The 16201-nt window shown below is 41.8% G+C and overlaps 1 protein-coding gene and 1 non-coding gene across 3 annotated transcripts in view; both read left to right on the plus strand.

The window, feature by feature from the left end:
- The window catches only part of Ccnb1ip1 (cyclin B1 interacting protein 1), a 13987-nt gene extending 1964 nt beyond the window's left edge, over nt 1-12023 (plus strand). Inside the window, exons 2-6 of one of the 2 annotated variants that reach the window (XM_052191619.1) lie at nt 2196-2265; nt 2689-6249; nt 7571-7887; nt 9566-9899; nt 11295-12023. In XM_052191619.1, the coding sequence (XP_052047579.1) occupies nt 7591-7887; nt 9566-9899; nt 11295-11494 (831 nt within the window). In that variant the 5' untranslated portion in view covers nt 2196-2265; nt 2689-6249; nt 7571-7590 and the 3' untranslated portion in view covers nt 11495-12023. The remainder of the gene's footprint in view (nt 1-2195; nt 2266-2688; nt 6250-7570; nt 7888-9565; nt 9900-11294) is intronic. The other variant, XM_052191621.1, reaches the window with a different exon arrangement.
- Nucleotides 2394-2468, plus strand: LOC127691793 (small nucleolar RNA SNORD126). The gene has a single exon (XR_007979371.1). It is a non-coding gene; the product is annotated as a small nucleolar RNA SNORD126 (small nucleolar RNA).
- Nucleotides 12024-16201: the final 4178 nt, after the last annotated feature.

Below are 16201 nucleotides of genomic sequence, written 5' to 3' on the forward strand. Positions count from 1 at the left end.
AATGTAAATACAAAATTGTGTGTGCTTTTTCCCCTTTGCCTTTTTTCTGGGTAATGTAGCTCAGGTTCACATTCTTTTGTTTTGTTTTAGTTTTTGGTTTTTCGAGACAGGGTTTCTCTGTGTACTCCTGGCTGTCCTGGAACTCTGTAGACCAGGCTGGCCTCGAACTCAGAAATCCGCATGCCTCTGCTTCCCAAATGCTGGGATTAAAGGCGTGTGCCAACACCCGCATGGCTCTTGATCTCCCAGTTTTCCCTCCCATGTGCTGGGATCACAGGTATTTGCTACCACACTTGGCTACATGTGTGGTGGTAATTTTAAAGATAGCACTCCTTGGTTCTTGAGTTCCAATGGGGTTTTCTGCAATGATTTGTGTATTTAGTGTATTATATTTTATTGTCCAGGATTGCAATACAGGTTACTGAACAACTAAAAATGTTGGTAGTTTGAATAGAGTTTTGCTCGGGAGCGCGGGGTGGGCTTCAACTTGAATTGATTTTCCTGCCTCTGCCTTCCAACTAAGTTGGCATTACAGAATTGATAGGAAAGTAATTCTAATAAACTTGTTTTAATTCCCAAAGGGTCCACATGGAGGCTCACAAACAACCTTTTGAATCTAGCTCTAGTTCCAGGGCGTTTGATGCCCTCATCTGGATCATGCATGTACTGCAGACATAGTGTGTAGACATGTAGGCAAAACCCCAATACATATAAAGTTGACTCAGTTATGTGTCTGCCAAGTGGCCTACTCATTAGTGCCGGTACCACTGGCTCCCAAAGCCCAGCTTAGTTCTAAAATTGGGCAGTGTGGAATGAGAATACTGTGTATCCCATGTAAATGGGTATATTTTTTCAACAAGACTACTGAGTTAATTTGGCACTAACCAAGATTTCATAAGGCAATGGTCCTTTTCTCTTAATATGCTTGGTCCCTATCATTATCAGTGTCTTAAGTGATTCTTCATGCGGTTGGAGTGTTTACTTACTACACGTAATTTTTAATACCTACTTAATAACCTTGTTCAGAAGCCTACCTTGACAAGGGATCCTTTTTGTTTGGACTGACTGGGTCAAACTGGCCTTAAATGCTGGGTTGCACTCAGCCACCAGGTCTACATAATGATTTCTTTGTCCTGTCTATCATTAATCTAACAATGATTTTAATGTTAAATTAGGTGAATCAAAAGAATCAGAAGGTTATTTGTTGTAATGAGCTTTATTTTGATTACAAGCGCTTTTTCAAAAAATTCTCATATTGCCTCAATTGCAATTTTTCCTACCTCCTCTCCTCCCATCCCTGACCCTTCAGAAAAGGGCAGGCCATCCAGGGATGTTAAGCCAACATGGCATACAAAGCTACAATAAGACTGGGTACCACCCTTCACTAAGACTAGACAGGCAACCCAGTAGGAGGAAAAGTGTCCCCAAAGGTCAGAGACATCCCTGCTCCCACTATTAGGCACCCCATGTGCAAAGGTCAGTCCCATGTAGGCTCCCTCATGTCACTTTAGTCTGAGCCCCTATGAGCCTAAATTAGTTGACTCTGGGTTTCCTAGTATCACAAGAAAGCTCTTAGGACAGAGGAAGTAAAATTTTCCTTATACTGCCATCTTGAGGCCAACAGGGGTTCCAAGTGATTTTCCTATGTCTGGGGAAGTTGCTTTTCTTGCAGAAGATAACGTAATTAGTATGAAAATGATTTGAAAACTATTTTGGATTACTGTTCTACTAAGAAACCTTATGAATTTGTTTTTTTTTCATGCTGTTTTACTTTGACAGTACAGGGACTCCCTCCCTGGCCTGCTGTGAGCTGCCTGGTATGGGCATTGGACGAGCAAGTGCTCTGAACTGTGAGCCATCTCTCTAGCCCCATCTTAATTCCTAGAATTCTGAGTCTGTGTAGAGGTTGTCCCCCAATTTAATGTTGACTTCGGGATTTTGCATATTTGTTTTACAGGGCCTTTTTTTTGCATCCCAAGCTAAGTGACCTTAAATAAACTTGGTTTGATTTCAGTATTCCATTCTCCTGCCTCAGCCTGCTGGGATGCTGGGTGTGTGCCACCACAGCTGGCTTTAAACTACATTGAATAGCGAGGCAAGTTGAAAATAAGTAACTAATTTTCCTTATGACTGGATATATAGAGCATGGTGATTGATTTATGTAATTATAATATAACCTTTGTGTGTTCTGACAGATGATGGTACACAGTTGCTGTGGTATTTCCATCCAGATTCCAAGATTAAACTGGATTCATTTGGTAACAGGTAAATCTAATCATCTTTACTATGAAAGATAAGGGATCTAGTGTTACTAGAGGCTGACTTTTCTTAGTTGCAGAGGCCTTTGAAGGTTTCCTGACAGAACAGCCTCGAAAGTTTGCCCTTCCTCAGCCATTGCTATGATGAGACGCATGTTAAGTCCGTGTTTCAGCTGATCACACTGATTATACACATGTGCTGAGCAGACTAGAGTTAGGGCAAACACTGGACATTGAATTTAGCTTGCTAAACATTTCCTAGCTTGGTTTCCCAAGGACTTCATTTAAAGAATTTGATAGATCAACATTTTGTTTTGATCTTTGGGCTATTATGAGAAATCTAGTTGATCCTTAATATACATGTTTGTGTAAGAAATTTGGAAGCATACACAACTTGTGAACAGCATTGTATATTCCTTTTCCCCCCCAGAAATGAAGGATGAAATACAAGAAGTACAAATATTAAACGTTCAGGAGAGAACACCAGGTTGACACACCAGTCACATTTCCTGTCTGGACCTTCATTGCTGTAAATCATGGTTGTATGAAAAATGATAGTAGCATGGTAATGGTAAGTCTTGAGATTGAGAGATTTTTTGATATACAAGAATCTGAAAATTCTGTTTGTGGCCAGCTGCTGGAATTTTAGTATTTAAAAAGCCGTAGATCTGGGGAGGTGGTGTAGTATGGTGGTCATGTGTGGGAAATAGCAGGCTTCTACTCAGACAAGCTTATATGCTTGTGTTCTGTCACATAACAAGTTATAACCTTGGCAAGTTTTCTGATGTTTTATCTTAGATGGTAATGACAATATTAAGGCCAAAAGCGTAATTCTACACTACCTATAAACTTAACCTCTAGAGAGGTGGTTGGGGGGGGGGGTAAGAGTGTTGGTTACTTTTACAGATTACCAGAAGGGTCCACATGGAGGCTCACAACCATCTGAATCTAGCTCTAGTTACTGGGTGTTTGATGCCCTCATCTAGCTCATGTATGTACTGCAGACATGATGTGCACACATGTAGGCAAAACACCTATAAGTTAACTCAGTTCTGTCCGCCAAGTGGCCTACTCATTAGAGCTGTTACCATTGGCTCCCAAAGCCCAGCTTAGTTCTAAAATTAAGCACAATGTGGAATGAGAATGTATTGTGTATCACCATATAATATAACATTTTTTCAGTAGACTAATCTTGGTTTGGCACTAAGATTTCATAAGGCAATGGTCTTTTCATGTGTTTCATTTCTTATTATCAGAGTGTTTTATCTTCTAAATGCTTTTTATGGTTGAAACTTTGCTCCCCTCACTGTTGAGCCTAGGTAAGATTTTATCCATATACAAAACAGGCTTGTCTTCTCAGGGCATCCGTGAGGATAGGCTGTCTGTCTGTCCAGTCTGGCTGTCACTGCGTTTTGAGCTTTGCCAAGCCAAACAAAGCAGGTGTTATGTGGTGAAGAGTTCATAGCCTGGCCCACAGCTATAGGGAACTTTTTGATTATACTAGTATCCCACAGTGGTTGATCTTGGGAGTTATTATAATATTCATTTTAAAATTTTAAATGATTTGTTTTAATTAATAAAATTTTTAAAATCTAATGTGCGTTTGAGTGTTTTGCTTGATTGTAAGTCTTTATACCATTTACGCATCTGGTGCTTGAGGAGGTCTGAAGAGGACATCAACCTCCTTAGACCCTGAGGTCAGAAGACTGCATCAGAGTCCCTAGAACTGGAGCTATGGGCAGTTTTGAGATGATGCTCTGGGTGCTGGAAATTAAGTCCAGGTCTTTTGCAAGAACAGCCAATGGTGTTAAGCACTGAGCCATCCTAAGTATCTATTTTTTTCCAGAGGCATATTTTCTCTTTGTAACCATCCCAGCTGTCCTTGAACTCACTCTTCACCAGGCTGGCCCTGGAACTCTCAGATCTGCCTTCCTCTGCCTCCTGAGTGCTGGGATTAAAGAAAGGCATGCGCCACCATCACTGAGCCCGAATATTAAATGTTTAATTTCAAAGCATCCTAATCAATGTGAGGGTAGATAGAATGTACTCAAAGATGAGAGTTGACTCCCCAGAATAGTCACAAAGTCAACTTGCAAGTCAGGTGAACAGGAACACCACGAGAACCCTGATGGCTCCACATGCTGCTGTCCATAGCAGTGCTTGACATTTGTGGGACAACATAGTTGAGTTTTGCATTAACACAGCTCCAAGGTATTTGGGAATTTTGTGCACGTCAAAGAGTTGCGCTCCTATTAACTGTAAAAGCCAGAACCAATGTCTGTCAGGACAATAAGTAAATTAGTATGTTTTAGTATATGCCTATTGGAGGGTGAAGCCAAGCAACCCTGTATTACTTGGATTTATCTTCAAGGTTGCTTTTATGAGAGTGACTTGGAAGTTCACTTCACCCGAAGTATTACATCTGATGAGGTTTGTATTGACTGTATTTGTATTTTTTATATGTTTGGGACAGTTAGCCAGAGGTCCCTGAAGTTCAGGCTGAAGTAGAGCAGCTGACCCCCAAGTCCAGACACCCAGTGATTAAATAATATGGGCCCCGCAGTTTCAAAACCAGCCTGCCTAAGGAAACCATTCTCCATTCTGTATTCTTGAGGTCTATCTGGTTGCTGAGTGACTGGTCCTGTACCCTGACTATGGCATTTTCTCTTTGAATAAAGCAAGCTATTGCTGTTGGCTTAAATTCTTATTTTTTCCTACAAATTTGTACTTGATCTTACATCTCACATTTCTACTGACCTAACTGGTACCAGTAGGACTTAAGTTGCTAGGGGAAGACAAATGTTAGAACTATTTCATTGAATGAGTTGAAGGAATATGGTTTGTAATGGCTGTAGCTTAGTTTGTCTAACATGCATGAAAAACAGGTTTTATCTCCAGCATACACTCCACTGGTCTCAGAATTTAGTTAAGTTCAGAAGTTCAAGGACGTTCTGTTACACACTGGTATAGGAAACATGAAGCCTGTCTCAAGAGGAAGAGGTCTTAAGTCAGAAAAACCAGTTGGTCTAGGTAAGCTCAGAAAGGCAGAGTTACAGCAGAATTTAGGAGCTGGGACCATCTCAGCGGTCAAGAGCACTCTTGCAGAGGTTCTGAGTTCAATTCTGAGCACCCACTTGGTTCACAAGTCTATAGTTTCATGGGATATACCCTCTTCTGATTGGTGTTCAGATGATGTGCATACAGACAGTATTCACTTTTGGTTTTTCGAGACGGTTTCTTTGTATAGCCCTGGCTGTCCTGGAACTCTGTCGACCAGGCTGGCCTCGAAGTCAGAACTCTGCCTCCCAGAGTGTTGGAATTACAGGCTGCAAACAACCGCTTAACTACTAGCAAAGAGTTACTGCTCCTAGTACTGGAGGGATGCCCCAAGCCTTTCTCACTGACCTGGATGAGCACTCAGTGTCTGAGAGGGCTGCGTACAACTCTGGGGAGTCCACCCAGAAACGCACCTTTTGAGAAAGGGTCTAACTATAGCCTGGGCTAACCTGGAACTCATCTCTCCAGTACCGGGATAAAAGAAATGCACCAATATGTGCCTGGCTAAAGAAAGTATGGCATTTGGTCTCTTATTCCGTTTTTTTGTTCTTGTTTGTTTTTGTTTTTCTTTGGCTACCGGGTCTCTTAGCCTTAGCTGTCCTAGAACTCTGTAGTAGACCAGGCTGGCCTCGACCCTCAGAGGTCCCCCTGCCTCAGCTTCCTGAGTACAGGGATTAAAGGCTTGCGCCGCCCCCACTATGTATTGCTTTATAGCACCTTGTAGTGCAGACAGGCTAAAGGAAGTTACTGTAACCGTAACCTGTAGAAGCAGGAGACGGCATCTCATTAGCTCAGCTGAGTGCCGGGCGCTACCCAGCAGCCCAGCTCGAGCTTCCCATCAGGCCTTGCGGGCACCACGCATGCGCCCTGCAGCTTGGCCACGCGAATTCTGTCATAAGTGGAAGGCCGACACCTTTAGCTTGCTTTGCTGCAGGTATTTGTTTTTTTTCCCCCTGTGAGAGGTGGGGAGAGGCAGAGAATAAAGGGAAAACTGAGTGGGTCGTGTTCTGAAAACCTTGGCCGGTCGTCATCTTGTGTGACATTCCCCGCTGCCTTGTGGCAATGTGGAGGCTGCACCTTTACCTCAGCTAGGAGGGGCGCCTTACCCTGCTGGAGGCAAAGTAAAATTGGCCGCTGTTGTCACGTGACATGTGTCTGGACCCGCAGCAAGGGCGTGGGTATACCTGAACACAGAACTGTGTGTGGCCCACAGTTGCCTCAGATTCACGGAATCCTCCAGCAGTCAGTACGGGTGTGACATTGGAGGTGAAGGTGTCAGCATATGCCCCTCCGCTCCCCCGTTATTAAAGTAACATTGGTTTGTTTTTTGAGACTGGATCTTGGTGTGTAGCTGAGGCTGGCCTCAGCCTAGGGTGGCCTAGCACAGAGCCTGTGCGGCCCATCAATCACACTACTAAGGAAACCCTTAGTACTGAGGAAAACTTGTATGTTGAATGCGATGGCATTTCCTTGGTACATTATTGATACACTCACTATTAAACACTATGACTTGTTAAAACTTGCTTTCTATGGTGAGTGGAACTGAAAAATAACAGTCCAGAGACTTTGTTGGAAACGTTTTAGATCAAACCTTAGCCATATTGATAGATGTATTATTTAACTGAAAATATAAACAGGCATTTTTTCAAGCTTCATAATAGATAAGTTAGTCTCCTATCTAATTTGAGTAGGCAGCTAGTTTGGTTAAGGCAGTTTGGTTAAGGGATATGAGATGTCAAGATGTATAAAATAACCTAAAGATGTCACTTAACAATTTTTATCAAAAAAACCTCTGCAGGTATGTATGTGCAGTCTCATGATTACCAAGTATGAGGTGTACTGTCCTAGAACTCACTGTGTAGAATGGCCTGACCATGGACTTTAGAAAGGTCTGTCTGTCCCTGCCTCTCAAGTACTATGTGAAAGACTTGCACCAGCATTCCTGGTCTTAGTAGAATGCTCTATGTTTTGGTGTTGGAAAATGGCACAAAAGACAGATTTAATTTTTTTTTCTTTGTACTATGTGATGTTTCTAAATATTTGCATGTGCACAATATTTTGGCATTGGTAAGGGTTGGAACTATTTATATATATGACTTTCTTCATGGCCTTGGAAAGAACAAGGTATTGAGGCTGAAGTCAATATAATTTTATTAAAGTAATGTCCAGTTTTTTTTTAATCAGATAACAGAACATTTTTTATTTCACATTCATTACAATTTGACATATTTACCTTCTTATTCCTTCCTCGTTAGGATTCTTTTGGAGGTTCATCATGTCTTTGTGTGAAGACATGTTGCTTTGCAATTATCGGAAGTGTCGTATCAAGCTCTCTGGTTATGCTTGGGTCACTGCCTGCTCTCACATCTTCTGTGATCAGCATGGCAGTGGTGAGTTCAGTCGCTCACCAGCAATCTGCCCTGCTTGCAACAGTACGCTTTCTGGAAAGCTAGATATTGTCCGAACAGAACTCAGTCCATCAGAGGAATACAAAGCTATGGTATTGGCAGGACTTCGACCAGAGGTTGTTTTGGACATTAGCTCCCGAGCATTGGCCTTCTGGACATACCAGGTTAGTGCCTAGGGCCTGGGGGAATGTCGCTAGAGTATAAAGTGCTTGTGTAAGCACGAGGACTTGAATTCAGTACTGTAGGAGAGCTAGGCTCTCATGTGAGGAAGATACGTGATAGGCAACATCACTCTCCACATACATAAGCACACATGTATGCAGACACACATAACACTGAAGTGTAATTTGAAGCCTATGGTGGATCTTTGTTTCTCTTGGTGTGAGGTGCTGAATCCAGGGCCTTGTGCTTGAAAGGGAGTGCTTAACATTGGATTCAATCCCTAAATACCCTCTGGGGTCCCTTCATTATTATATTTCATATAAATACATGAATGTGCAGAAAACTTAATCCCCACCCCCCCCACCCCCCAGACAGGGTTTCTCTGTATAGAAGCCCTGGCTGTCCTGGAACTCACTCTGTAGACTAGGCTGGCCTGAACTCAGAAATCCGCCTGCCTCTGCCTCCTAGAGTGCTGGGGTTAAAGGCATGCACCACCACTGCCCGGCTCGGAAAACTTAATTTAAATATTTTTCCGTAATAATTTTTGTTATTTGAGTGTTTGTCATGTGCTAAGTAGATATATTTTGTTTTTATATCGTGAATAAACTCAGTGAAAAGTGATTATTAATATTCTTATTATTGTGAAAATTAATATGTCCGCTAGTTCTCCAAATAACCCCCCAGAGACCTTTTGATATTTCAAAGCTTAGGCCTTAGCTGAGCTGGGTAGACTCCTAACTAGCTCATTTAATTGACCTGGCCACCTGATCCTATCCAGTCACATGGCTAGCTATACCTCTAGGCTCTTAGTCATGTCTCCTCTCCTGTTTCCTTTTTTCTTCCCAGAGTTCCTTTCTCCCTCAGAAGTCCTGCCTATCTCTCTCTGCTGCCCAACCATAGGTCTTTTATTGACCATTTAGCTTGGGGAGCAAGGTTTGTACAACAAAAGCTGGTGCTTATGTGAGATTTCATTTATCTTAAGGCAACTGGATCTAGAGGTATAGAGTTTAGCATTTCATTCCATAGCCGCACCAGACCAACCCCAACGTGTACTTGTTCCTCTGCCTTACTGTTAATACTGTATTGCAGTTGCCTGCACTTGTTTATCTAGAGTGTTTTTGTGGTGCTAAGGATCAGGCACAGGGTGGTGCATATGTTAGCCTTGCCGAACTGTTTTCCAAAGTGGCTGCACTACTTGGTTTGCTATGTTCTAGTTACATGATCTGCCCAACATGGAATCATATGCCTAAGTTCTAGGAAGCAAGGATATTTTGAGATCTTATTCTTTTACTCTGGATCATCTATGTGTCCTGTAATATGAATTTTTTTCCTTTGTTTTGTCCCATGTGGTCCAGGTGGCCTTGAGTTTGATCCTCCTGCCTACATTTCCTGTTTGCTGAGACTACATGCATAAACCTTCACACCTTCTGTTGTGAAACTTCTGTTGTTTTTAACTTTCAGGCTGCATGTCACTTGTAGATAAGACATACTTTTGTTTTGGTGGTATAGTTTTCTGACCAGCTCATTTTCTGTAGTCTGCTCATTGTATTTATGATTATGTTTTTAGCCAGGTTTTAAATACTGTAATAATGATGTCCCTGTAAAAGCATTCTTTCCACTTCTGCTTGGAGAAGGATTTAGAGTCTATAATATTGTGCTGATTCTCATTTATTTGGACAGGTACACCAGGAACGCCTCTATCAAGAATATAATTTCAGCAAGGCTGAGAACCACTTAAAACAGATGGAGAAGATATATACACAGCAAATACAGAGCAAGGATGTGGAATTGACCTCTATGAAAGGGGAGGTTACCTCCATGAAGAAAGTTCTAGAAGAATACAAGAAAAAGTTTAGTGATATCTCTGAAAAACTTATGGAGCGCAATCGTCAGTACCAAAAGCTCCAAGGGCTTTATGATAGCCTTAGGCTGAGAAATATCACTATTGCCAGCCAAGAAGGCTCCCTGGAGCCAGCTATGATCCCACAGTCTGGAGTCTTTGGCTTCCCGTCAGGTAAGAAGGAATCTAATACCCAGCTCCTAGTTGTTTGACATTGTGCTGCAGAGTTCCCCGCATGGGGAAGGCTCAGAGTGGAAGGTCACAGTGAAGGAGCGGAGCTGTGGGTTCCTGTCATACTCAGTACGTACACCATTGCTCTCAGGAGGATTTGCATACACTTAAGTTATTTTTATTTTTATTTTGGCTTGCTCATTTATTTATTTGAGACAGGATCTCTACATAACCCTGCCTGTACTAGAATTCACTATGTAGACCAGGCTGGCCTCACACTCATAGATCTGCCTCTTGAATCCTGGGACTTAAGGAATGCACCACCATGCTTAGTTTAAATTAGTTTCAATTTGAGCAGAATTAATCTCTGCAAAATAACTCACTGAGCCACCTTGCTGGCTTCTTATTTCTGTTCTTTGATCATTTGTTTATTTATCCTGTTATCACATAATTATCAAATACATTTCATGTGCCAGGCTCTTGGGCATAACTCTAAGTAATAAGGATGTAATAATTGTTCAAGTATGCACTTCATCGTCTAGGATGACCTTCTCTGATTGTGGCTGAGTGTTGGCTCATTCCCAGTGGCACCAGTGCAGTAGCATCCAGTGGTTTTTCCCTCAGTATTAATATAATGTATAAATTGGGACTGAAGTGAGAAGAGATGCAGACAATGTCCCACGGCCAGGTGGAGTGGCCTTTAGTTCAGCATGTGGGAGGCAGAGGCAGGCAGATATCTGCCAACTGCTCTACAGACCAGCTCAGGTCTACAGTGAGACCCAGCCTAAAACAAGTTTTCAGCCTAGTTTCTTTATTTATAAATGACAATTTAGTCATTCCAAATGGCCACTGATATATTTTTTTATCCTTGCACATGCTTTTCATTCTTTTGTACATTTTTAAAGATGTTTTTGTGTGTGTGTGTGTGTATGTGTGTGTTGCCTATGTGTTTGTGTGTACACCACATGTGTACTGCCCATGGAGTCCAGAAGATGGGCTGGATAATAGTGAGTCACTATGTGAGAGCTAGGAAAACCTCAGTCTGCTACGAGAGACTTAGGTTTTGATCCCTGCTGTCTTTAGGCAGTTGGAGTCAGCTATCCTCTTCTTGAAGTCTGTTAAAGCCAAGGAAGGTGTGATAGAAATGGTCAGATGCTTATTCTGTCTGCTTGATTTTTCACAGAGGGTATATATATTCCGTGGTAGGGAACAGTGGAGGAACATGGACTTTGTCTTGCCTTAGGTCTTTATTTATCATAGGAGATGATTTTAAGGTAATTATATTATTCAACTTGTAGGAGTTGAATTTTTGTTAATATTTATTCAGTGGTTATGAGTTTTGTTCCTAAAGATGTTTTAGGAAGCATTCTTATATTCTTAACTAATTTCCTCCCCTAGGGAATAACTCATCGTTTTCTTTGGAGCGGACACCAGCTGGAAATCAAGGTGGTGGAGATGAAGATACTCAGTTCAGACCATTTTTTGTGTGTTCTCCCACAGCACCTGAACCCATTAACAACTTCTTTACTTTCGCATCTCAGAGCCATGAAGCAGAGCAGCAAGTCTACAGCAGGGCCTTTAAGGCAAAAAGAATTTAGCTCGTTTTTCATCCCTGCATCCCTGAGTTCTCTTCGCGTTTTAACCTTAGAAGAAGTTGGCTCGCAGCAGGGTGTGCGGCTTCCCGTTTGGTTTCCTCACTGTTTGTTAGGGCATGGGCATCTCATGAAGCTCAGTCTGTGCGTTCATCATTGCTCACACAGTCACACTGTTGCACAGATCCTGTTTCAGACCAAGCTGTGCTCATGCTCATGGAAGCACCAGTGTTCACGGAGCTTTGGATTTGTTCTAGCATGCATATGTTAGTGTGTGCATTGACTTTTCTCTGCTAGTATATTTCTGGAAAAATGATGGTCTTGGAAAATGGTGGCTTGCTATTAACATGTATTTTACAGTCATGTATTTCCACTTGTGTTACTTTGTTTTGGAGGTGTGCATATGCCAGTGAATGAAAGTGAAATTTGAGGCATATGCGCTCTTTTTATGTTTAAAAAAATTTATACTGATAAAGTTATTTGTTGATTTCATTGGTATTTGTTTTAAAATAAAACTGCTTCTTTACCTTTTTAACAGTTGTTGATGTGTTTATTTGGGAATGCATATATTTTAATTTTTAATTATGTGTGTCCCTAGGTATATGCACAAGCATTTGAAGACTTTTCTTTTTTGTTTTTGTTTTTGTTTTTGTTTTTTTTTTTTTTGAGACAGAGTTTCTCTGTATAGCCCTGGTTGTCCTGGAGCTCACTCTGTAGACCAGGCTGGCCTCGAACTCAGAAATCCGCGTGCTTCTTCCTCCCAAGTTCTGGGATTAAAGGCGTGTGCCACCACTGCCAGGCAAATTTGAAGACTTTTGTCTCCGCTGTTCTAATCACCTGATCTAACTGCTGAGTAAAGGCCATCTTTATTGAACTGCACAGCAAATGTGGTTATCTCAGCACTCTAGGAGACCCAAGTCAAGCAGAATCAACCAAGCAGAGGCCAGCCTGGTCTATAGAGTGAGTTCCGGGACAGCCAGGGCTACACAGAGAAACCCTGCCTCAAAAAACTAAATAAACTAAAAAGACCAAGCAGCTTTTGTCTTAATCTTTTATACAAATCTTGTAAGGGAGAAAATTGATTGGTTTTCTGGCCTTTCTGACAGAACATCGGTAAGGCTGTGAATTCAGGTGAGCCTGGTGGTGCACTGGAAGTCCAAAGTGTAGTAAGACTGATTACAATCTTGTCAGTCAATTCTGAACAGGTTGACTATAAAGTAAAAGAGTGGTTCTTAGTTATAAATGACCTCAAAGCACATTAACATGGTTAGGTGAAAGATTGGTAATGGTCAACTTTTTTGGGGGTGGGGGTGGGTGGGTTTGAGACAAGGTTTCTCCGTATATCCCTGGCTGTCCTGGAACTTATTCTGTAGATCAGGCTGGTCTTGAACTCAGAAGTCTGTCTGCTACTACCTCCCAAATGCTGGGATTAAAGGGGTGGGCCACCACAGCACAGTTGTGAAGGTCAACTTTAAACTTAAGCCATTCCCATACTAGTGCTACTGACTATAAGACGGTATATTAATGATTTAAGTTTTTCTTTATTAAGTACTATATTTGACTTGTAATTGTGTCTAATTAGTGCTTTCAACTAGTGTTCCATTAGAGGGCAAACAGTATCTGGATTCCAAGTGTTTCCCCTTCCACATATACTAGTGTGAGACTGAGTTAACCTTTCTAGCTTTGTTTTTGTAGCAATGTTTCTTTTTGGCTGCCTGAGCTTACTATGTAGATGATCAGTGGATTTCACCAGATAAGGAAACTTGGTGACAGTCTGTTTCCAGAGGTTGGGGGTGCAGGGCAAGTAGCTATAGGTCTTAAGGGTGGCATTGACAAAGTTGCCCATGGTGGCAAGTTCAGCCACCCCTGGTTGATGGGTAGCAGTCATCAATCTTGGCCAGCCATCATCAGTAGCTTCTTGGGCACAGGCTCAGAAACAATGCCAGTGCCTCTGGGAGCAGGGATAAGATGCACTAACAGAGCCATAGTGGCCTGTCATCTTGCATGGTTCAGTGTAGGGCTTACCAAACTTGTTTCCCTAGCCGCCTTTCTGCAGAAAGCTTGGTTGAGATGATTGCCCCTGGATGGCAGTGCCTGCCCGACTTAACACCGAGACCAATAAGTGAAAATACATATAGCTAATGAGATGCATTTTAGATTGTAGTATACAATAAGAAATATTCTTTCCATGAGAATCTTTTTTCAATTTTGTTGGAAACAGTTTGAAATATAAGCAGGGTAAAATTGAAACTAAAAATCTAATTATAAAAACTCAGGAATATTAATGCTTCAAAAAGTTGCTCAAGAGTTTAATTTGCATGGCAGGCTTTTTATTTTTTATGATAAAAAGGTTCATTTTAGGTGCATTAGTGTTTTGTCTGTTTGTGTGAGTGTGTCAGCTACCTTAGAACTGGAATTGTAGATAGTTGTGGTCTGCCATGTGGGTGTTGGGAACTGAACCTGGATCCTCTGGAAAGGCAGCCAGTGCTCTTACCTACCGCATCACTGCCCCACCGTGGGCTCTTCTAAAGGTGTGAAAAAAGCACAGAGGGAAATTGTAGGCTTAGATTTTTTTCAAAACCTACTTTAATAAGGGTTCTTAAATGCTTTAACCTCCCTTTAGCCTTCCACCCACCAGAGGTCATGCAAAAGAATGGTTGTTAGGACACAGGGGAAGTGGACCTGTTTAGAAATAGTTCTTTGGGTGATTCCAATCTTTATTGTCAGCATATCAGCAGTTCAGTCTACTAGCAATCCACCACACACCAATCAGTAAGTGCAGTTCAGTCTGCTCCACAGACACCACACATGTTCAGCAGCTGTAGCTGGATCCAGGATAAACCTGCTGCGTCAGTGTGGAGTCTGGAAATGGCAAGAAGGTGCTGGCATATCATGAGAAGTTCCTTGGTGAGTTACTCTATTAAGATCAGTGACGAGCAAAGATCAGCATCGTGGTGCAAGGCCAACCAGTGCCAGGGTGTTATCAACTGAGACTAGCTCAGTGCAAGGTGAACCAAAGTACAAGCCTGGTCCCACAGTCTCTGGAGTCATACCTATATTCTTTTTAAACATCACACATCCTCTCATGTGTCTGCTTCAGCAAAACATCAGACAGGTGAAAGACCTGTCTGCCCCAGCAAAGCATTATGATGACCGGAGTCTCTAGAAATTTCCCCTTCAGGAAATGATCACTTTTTTCTTTTTTGTCTCTGCTGCGCAGTCTTTTTGGAAGCATTTGGAGGTGCCTAATATCTCTTTGCAGAATTAATATTTTTAGCAAATGATTTTTAAAAGTTTTAAAATTGTGGTTGACTGTGGTGATGCATGTCTGTAATCTCAGTATTTAGAAGGCAGAGACAGGAGGAAGTCCTTGAGTTTGAGGTCAGCCTGATCTACATATTGAGTTTCAGACAATTGAGATTACATAGGGAGATCGTGTTTCAAACATTAAAATAAAATAAACATCAGGTGTAATAATGAATGTCTCCATCCCATATTCAGTTACCAAACCCAGACACTGTTGTGGATGCCAACAAGTGCTTGCTGACAGGAGCCTGATATAGCTGTCCCTTGAGAGTCTCTGCCAGTGCCTGACAAATACAGAGGTGGATGCTCTCAGTCAACCATTGGACTGAGCACAGGGCTCCCCATGGAGGAGCTAGAGAAAGGACCCAAGGAGCTGAAGGAGCTTGCAGCCCATAGGAGGAACAACAATATGAACCAACCAGTACCCCCAGAGCTCCTGGTACTAAACCACCAACCAAAGAGTACACATGGAGGGGACCCATGTCTCCAACCCCATATGTAGCAGAGGATGGCCTTGTCAGACATCAATAAAAGGTCCTTGGTCCTCAGAAGGCTCAATGTCCCAGGGTAGAGGAATGCCAGGTCAGGGAAGCAGGAGTGGGTGGGTTGGTAAGCAGTGGGAGTGGAGATGGTATAAGGGGTTTTTGGAGGGGAAATGAGGAAACGGGATAGCATTTGAAATGTAAATAAGAAAAATATCTAATGAAAAAAGGAAAAAAAACAATTAAGTTTAGAAAACCTAAAAAAAAAAAAAAAAGTAATAATGAATGTCTATAATCCAAGCACTTGAAAGTGGTTGCAGAAGATCAGGAATTCAAGGTTATTTTTGGCTACAGCAAGTTCCAGGCCAGCTTGGGATATATGAGACTCTGTCTCAAATAAACAGAAGATTTAAAATTTTTATTTTTAAGGAAGCAATTCATGTTCAAGGTAAAAGATGGTCACCTGCAGTTCTTAATCATTGTTTCTCTCTTTAGACTGTTTCTTACAGAAATAATAAGCATGAGAACATTACTAATTATTATTAGTTATTAATGTACAATATGGTGGCATGCCAGCCCAAACATTATAGACTTATTAGGATAATACATTAAAAATGCTAAAAATTACATGTGCAGAAATCTTCAGTTGGTATATATTCAGACAAGTTCCCTTGTAGTGTGTTCTCTTCCAAATACCACCCGAAACAGATGCTTTCATAACCACGTTGAGGCCAATCTGATCTATGTGCTGAGATTCTGTCGCAGTAAAACGAAGCAAAACAAAACCCAAAAGCAGTTCTTGGGCATCTTTGAGACACCAAGTTTGGGATTTAGCTGGTTTGTAGCAATGTCTCTGAGGCGCAGGTGGGCCTCCGGAGCCGCAGGGGTCGCTGTGGTTTCATCGTAGGAATGGCTGAGTCTCTGT

This window comes from Apodemus sylvaticus, chromosome 8 (assembly GCF_947179515.1).
Source record: "Apodemus sylvaticus chromosome 8, mApoSyl1.1, whole genome shotgun sequence".
Classification (NCBI taxonomy): Eukaryota; Metazoa; Chordata; class Mammalia; order Rodentia; family Muridae; genus Apodemus; species Apodemus sylvaticus.